The sequence below is a fragment of the Melopsittacus undulatus genome, chromosome 22 (assembly GCF_012275295.1).
Source record: "Melopsittacus undulatus isolate bMelUnd1 chromosome 22, bMelUnd1.mat.Z, whole genome shotgun sequence".
In the NCBI taxonomy this organism is placed as follows: Eukaryota; Metazoa; Chordata; class Aves; order Psittaciformes; family Psittaculidae; genus Melopsittacus; species Melopsittacus undulatus.
Genome location: NC_047548.1, coordinates 1,320,836 through 1,327,640, shown reverse-complemented (window position 1 = coordinate 1,327,640; position 6,805 = coordinate 1,320,836). Strand labels below are relative to the sequence as shown.

The following is a 6,805-nucleotide window of genomic DNA, read 5'->3' as shown; positions in this document are numbered from 1 at the left end:
AGGAGGTGGTTGGGGGGCAGGGGGGGTTATGGGTCAGGGGGGGTCAGTCTGGGGGGGCTCGGCAGGGTCTGTGCCTGCCGTGTGGGGCACGGGAGGGCCCAGGCCTGGGCTCGGGGCTGGGGGTCGGCCCCGGGGTCAGTTGTGGGTCACACGGGGGGTCCTCGGCCCCAACCTCCGTGTCCAGCCCATAGAGCTCCAGCAGCTGCAGCTCCAGGTCCTCCAGCTCAGCCTGAGCCAGCCCAGGGCTCAGCACCTGGGGGGGGGAGACCCAGTAACACCCACAGCACCCACAGCACCCACAGCACCCAACCCCCCACCCACAGCACCCATCCCCCCACCCACAGCACCCACAGCACCCATCCCCCCACCCACAGCACCCAACCCCCCACCCACAGCACCCATCCCCCCACCCACAGCACCCACAGCACCCATCCCCCCACCCACAGCACCCAACCCCCCACCCACAGCACCCACAGCACCCATCCCCCCACCCACAGCACCCATCCCCCCACCCACAGCACCCAACCCCCCACCCACAGCACCCAACCCACAGCACCCAACCCCCCACCCACAGCACCCACAGCACCCAACCCCCCACCCCCAGCACCCATCCCCCCACCCACAGCACCCATCCCCCACCCACAGCACCCAACCCCCACCCACAGCACCCAACCCCCACCCACAGCACCCATCCCCCCACCCACAGCACCCACAGCACCCATCCCCCCACCCACAGCACCCATCCCCCCACCCACAGCACCCAACCCCCCCACCCACAGCACCCATCCCCCCACCCACAGCACCCAACCCCCCCCCCACAGCACCCAACCCCCACCCACAGCACCCAACCCCCCACCCACAGCACCCACAGCACCCACAGCACCCACAGCACCCACAGCACCCAACCCCCCACCCACAGCACCCATCCCCCCCCCAACCCCCCCAGTACCCACCCACCATCACCCCATCTCCCCAGCACCCATCCCCCCCCCAGCACCCAACCCCCCCCCCCCAGCACCCCTCCCCCCCCCGCACCCACCCCCCCCCCAGCACCCAACCCCCACCCACAGCACCCATCCCCCCCCCAAACCCCCCAGTACCCACCCACCATCACCCCATCCCCCCAGCACCCATCCCCCCCCCGCACCCACCCCCCCCAGCACCCAACCCCCCACCCACAGCACCCATCCCCCCATCCCCCCCCCAACCCCCCCAGTACCCACCCACCATCACCCCATCCCCCCAGCACCCATCCCCCCCCCAGCACCCAACCGCCCCCGTGCCCATCCCCCCCAACCCCCCATCCCCCCCTGCACCCATTGTCCCCATGCCCCCTCCCCCCCATCCCCCCCCAGCACCCCCATTCCCCCCCACCCCCCATCCCTCCCCCCCATCCCCCCCCAGCACCCCATTCCCCCCCCCCCCCCCATCCCTCCCCCCCATCCCCCCCCCCCCCGTACCTGCCACCACCTGGGGGGTGCTCCGGGGGGTGCCCCACACCCGCACAGCTCCATAGCCAGGTGCAGAGCTGCAGCCGCCACGTGCTGGGGGGGGCTCCTGAGCCCCAGCCCCCCCGCGGCCCCATCCCGCAGCAGGGCCCAGGCCACGGCCGGAGCCCCCCCCCGGCCCCCCCGCGCCCACTGCCCTAGAGCCAGTGAGAACTGAGCCAGGTACTGGGGGGGGGGGAGAGGGGGGGTCAGGGGGGGACACACAGCCCCGGGGGGGGGGGGCTGTGGGACCCAGGGGTGTCAATGGGGGTCAGTGGGTGTCAGTGTGTCCCATGGGTGTCAATGGGTGTCAATGGGTGTCAGTGTGTCCCATGGGTGTCAAAGGGTGTCAATGGGTGTCAGTCTGTCCCACAGGTGTCAATGGGTATCAATGGGTGTCAATGGGAGTCAATGGGTGTCAATGTGTCCCAATGGATGTCAATGGGTGTCAATGGGTGTCAATGTGTCCCATGGGTGTCAATGGGTGTCAGTGTGTCCCAATGGATGTCAATGGGAGTCAATGGGTGTCACCCTCACCTTGTGCTCCTGTGCCAGGGGCAGTCGGAACCGCAGCACCCACAGCTCACACTGCATGAGGCTGTCCCATGGGTGTCAATGGGTGTCAGTGTGTCCCATAGGTGTCAATGGGTGTCAGTCTGTCCCACAGGTGTCAATGGGTATCAATGGGTGTCAATGGGAGTCAATGGGTGTCAGTGTGTCCCATGGGTGTCAATGGATGTCAATGGGTGTCAATGGGAGTCAATGGATGTCAATGGGAGTCAATGGGAGTCAATGGGTGTCACCCTCACCTTGTGTTCCTGTGCCAGGGGCAGTCGGAAGCGCAGCACCCGCAGCACCCACAGCTCACACTGCATGAGGCTGTCCCATGGGTATCAATGGGTGTCAATGGGAGTCAATGGGTGTCAGTGTGTCCCATGGGTGTAAATGGATGTCAATGGATGTCAATGGGTGTCAATGGGTGTCAATGGATGTCAATGGGAGTCAATGGGAGTCAATGGGTGTCACCCTCACCTTGTGTTCCTGTGCCAGGGGCAGTCGGAACCGCAGCACCCGCAGCACCCACAGCTCACACTGCATGAGACTGTCCCGCAGGGCCCAGAACTCTGCATCCAGAGCCAGGGGGGGCACCCCAGGGTGCAGGCACCTGGGGGGGGGCAGAGGATCCCATTGGGTCCAATGGGGTGGGGGTTGGACACTCCCATTGGGACCAATGGGGGGGGAGCTCAAAGGTTCCCATTGGGTGCTATGGGGGGGTCGGACGCTCCCATTGATTCCCATGGGGGAGCTCAGACGCTCCCATTGGCTGCCATGGGGAGCTCAGACGCCCCCATTGGCTGCCATGGGGGGGTCGGACGCTCCCATTGGCTGCCATGGAGGAGCTCAGACGCTCCCATTGGCTGCCATGGGGGGGATCGGACGCTCCCATTGGCTGCCATGGGGGGATCGGACGCTCCCATTGGCTGCCCGGGGGGGGATCGGACGCTCCCATTGGCTGCCATGGGGGGGTCGGACGCTCCCATTGGCTGCCATGGGGGAGCTCAGACGCTCCCATTGGCTGCCATGGGGGGGATCGGACGCTCCCATTGGCTGCCATGGGGGGGATCGGACGCTCCCATTGGCTGCCATGGGGGGGATCGGACGCTCCCATTGGCTGCCATGGGGGGATCGGACGCTCCCATTGGCTGCCCGGGGGGGGATCGGACGCTCCCATTGGCTGCCATGGGGGGGTCGGACGCTCCCATTGGCTGCCATGGGGGAGCTCAGACGCTCCCATTGGCTGCCATGGGGGGGATCGGACGCTCCCATTGGCTGCCATGGGGGGGATCGGACGCTCCCATTGGCTGCCATGGGGGAGCTCAGACGCTCCCATTGGCTGCCATGGGGGAGCTCAGACGCTCCCATTGGCTGCCATGGAGGAGCTCAGACGCTCCCATTGGCTGCCATGGGGGGGTCGGACGCTCCCATTGGCTGCCATGGGGGGGTCGGACGCTCCCATTGGCTGCCATGGGGGAGCTCAGACGCTCCCATTGGCTGCCATGGGGGGGTCGGACGCTCCCATTGGCTGCCATGGGGGAGCTCAGACGCTCCCATTGGCTGCCATGGGGGAGCTCAGACGCTCCCATTGGCTGCCATGGGGGGGTCGGACGCTCCCATTGGCTGCCATGGGGGGGATCGGACGCTCCCATTGGCTGCCATGGGGGGGTCGGACGCTCCCATTGGCTGCCATGGAGGAGCTCAGACGCTCCCATTGGCTGCCATGGGGGAGCTCAGACGCTCCCATTGGCTGCCATGGGGGAGCTCAGACGCTCCCATTGGCTGCCATGGGGGGGTCGGACGCTCCCATTGGCTGCCATGGGGGAGCTCAGACGCTCCCATTGGCTGCCATGGAGGAGCTCAGACGCTCCCATTGGCTGCCATGGGGGGGTCGGACGCTCCCATTGGCTGCCATGGGGGGGTCGGACGCTCCCATTGGCTGCCATGGGGGAGCTCAGACGCTCCCATTGGCTGCCATGGAGGAGCTCAGACGCTCCCATTGGCTGCCATGGGGGGGTCGGACGCTCCCATTGGCTGCCATGGGGGGGTCGGACGCTCCCATTGGCTGCCATGGGGGAGCTCAGACGCTCCCATTGGCTGCCATGGAGGAGCTCAGACGCTCCCATTGGCTGCCATGGGGGGGTCGGACGCTCCCATTGGCTGCCATGAGGGGGTCGGACGCTCCCATTGGCTGCCCGGGGGGGGGTCCCCGGTACCTGTGTGTGACGTTGAGCAGGTCACGTGTCCGCAGCGGGGTCCCCTCGGCCTTGGCCGCGAGCGCGATGGCGGCGGCGGCCACGAGGTGGGGGTCGTGGCGCCTGCGCATGCGCAGAGCGCGGCAGCAGCGGTGGAAGGCGGAGCAGGCGGTGCACACAGCGACGGAGCCGAGACCCAGCTTGACCCCTGCGGCCCCGCCCACCGGGGTCAGGCCCCGCCCACACCCGGGACAGGCCCCGCCCCCCGGCCACACCCCCCAGCGTAGACCACGCCCTCCTCCCTTACCCTCCGCTCCCACAGGCTCCGCCCTCTCCATAAGGCCACGCCCTCTTTAGACTCCGCCCCCTCCCCCTGACCCCACCTCTCAGGCCCCGCCCCCAGCACAGACCACGCCCTCCTCTCCCACAGGCTCCGCCCCGTCCGCAAGGTCTCCGCCCACCCCTCCTCCTTGGCCCCGCCCCCTCCCCAGACCCCGCCCCCTCCCTCAGGCCCCGCCCCCTCCCCAGGCCCCGCCCCCTCCCTCAGGCCCCGCCCCCTCACCAGGCCCCGCCCCCTCCCTCAGGCCCCGCCCCCTCCCTCAGGCCCCGCCCCCTCACCGGCCTCCATGATGAACCGCGCCACTCGGAACCGAGCGCGAGCGTCCGGCCCCGCCCCGTCCATGGCGGCCTGTGGGCGTGGTCAGTGACGTCACAGCGTCACCCCCGTGACGTCACAGCGCGACGGCGCCGCCGCGCGTAACGTCACGGACAGCGGAAGCGACGTCATTTCACTCCCCACGTGACGTGCCCAAGACCCCGCCCCTTCTCTCTCCCCGCGCCCTCCGTGGTGACGTCACCACGTTCCCTCCCTCCCCCCGTGACGTCACCGCGCTCCCGGCCCCGCCCCTCACCGGCGGCGGCCGCAGGGAAGCGGCAGTGGCGGCGCCCGGTGCGTCCGGGCACTTCCGGGGGCGGAGCCTCCCTCTGCGCAGCCGCAGAGCTTCTGCTCGCTCCCATTGGCTCACGCAGGGAGGCGGGGCCTCGGCGCGGCCGCTCCACCAATCGCGATGCGCGATGCGAGGCGGGAAGCGTCGCCATTGGCCAGCACCACAGCGAGGGGGCGGGCGGGACCCTGAGGCGGCGACCAATCAGCGTGAGAGGCGCGAAATGGCGGCTGAGGCGGCGGAGGAGCTGGTGGCGCGGCTGAGGGTGAGGGGGGAACCGGAACCGGGAGGGGACCGGAACTTCCGGTGTGGCCGGTACATCCGGTACATCCGGTACATCCGGTACAACCGGTACATCCGGTACAGCCGGTACATCCGGTACAGCCGGTACATCCGGTACATCCGGTACATCCGGTACATCCGGTACAGCCGGTACATCCGGTACAACCGGTACATCCGGTACATCCGGTACAGCCGGTACAGCCGGTACATCCGGTACAGCCGGTACATCCGGTACAACCGGTACATCCGGTACATCCGGTACATCCGGTACAGCCGGTACAGCCGGTACATCCGGTACAGCCGGTACAGCCGGTACATCCGGTACAGCCGGTACAACCGGTACATCCGGTACATCCGGTACAGCCGGTACAGCCGGTACATCCGGTACAGCCGGTACAACCGGTACATCCGGTACAGCCGGTACTTCCGGTGCGGCCGGTACAACCGGTACATCCGGTACAGCCGGTACATCCGGTACAGCCGGTACAGCCGGTACAACCGGTACACCCGGTACAGCCGGTACAACCGGTACATCCGGTACATCCGGTACATCCGGTGCGGCCGGTACAACCGGTACTTCCGGTGCGGCCGGTACATCCGGTACATCCGGTACAACCGGTATACCCGGTACATCGGTACAGCCATTACAACCGGTATCTCCGGTACATCCGGTACATCCGATACAACCGGTACAGCCGGTACAGCCGGTACAGCCGGTACATCCGGTACATCCGATACAACCGGTACAGCCGGTACAGCCGGTACATCCGGTACATCCGATACAACCGGTACATCCGGTACAGCCGGTACAACCGGTACATCCGGTACAGCCGGTACATCCGGTACATCCGGTACAACCATTACAGACGGTACAACCGGTACATCCGGTACATCGGTACATCCGGTACATCCGGTACATCCGGTACATCCGGTACACCCGGTACATCCGGTACAACCATTACAGACGGTACAACCGGTACACCCGGTACAACCATTATAACCGGTACATCCGGTACACCCGTTACAACCGGTCCCTGCCCCCCCAGGCCCTGCCCCGGCCGCCCCCCGGTCTGGAGGCTCCGCTGGATCCCGGGGCCGCCCTCAGGCTCCTGTGCACCCCCTCGGGGCCAAGGCTGGCGCTGCTCGAGTGGCTCTGCTGCCGGTAACGGGGATGGGGGGGGGGGGGGGGGGGGGGAGCGGGGCTGGTGGGGCCGGTACCGGGTCCGTGTGTCCGGTACCGGGGGTCGGGTCCGTGTGTCCGGTACCGGGTCCGTGTGTCCGGTACCGGGATCCGGGTCCGTGTGTCCGTGTCCGTGTGTCCGGTACCAGGGGTCGGGGTCCG

The 6,805-nt window shown here is 68.0% G+C and overlaps 1 protein-coding gene across 1 annotated transcript; it reads right to left on the bottom strand.

Moving 5' to 3' along the window:
• Window positions 1–29: 29 nt before the first annotated feature.
• CCNQ (cyclin Q) lies at window positions 30–5,314 on the bottom strand. Its single transcript, XM_034071752.1, has 6 exons — window positions 5,149–5,314; window positions 4,856–4,925; window positions 4,259–4,445; window positions 2,520–2,652; window positions 1,461–1,673; window positions 30–253 (listed from the first exon to the last, which is right to left on the bottom strand). The coding sequence occupies exons 2-6, from the start codon at window positions 4,917–4,919 to the stop codon at window positions 44–46; spliced, it is 807 nt and encodes a 268-aa protein (XP_033927643.1). The 5' UTR covers window positions 4,920–4,925; window positions 5,149–5,314; the 3' UTR covers window positions 30–43.
• Between the last annotated feature and the right edge of the window lie 1,491 nt (window positions 5,315–6,805).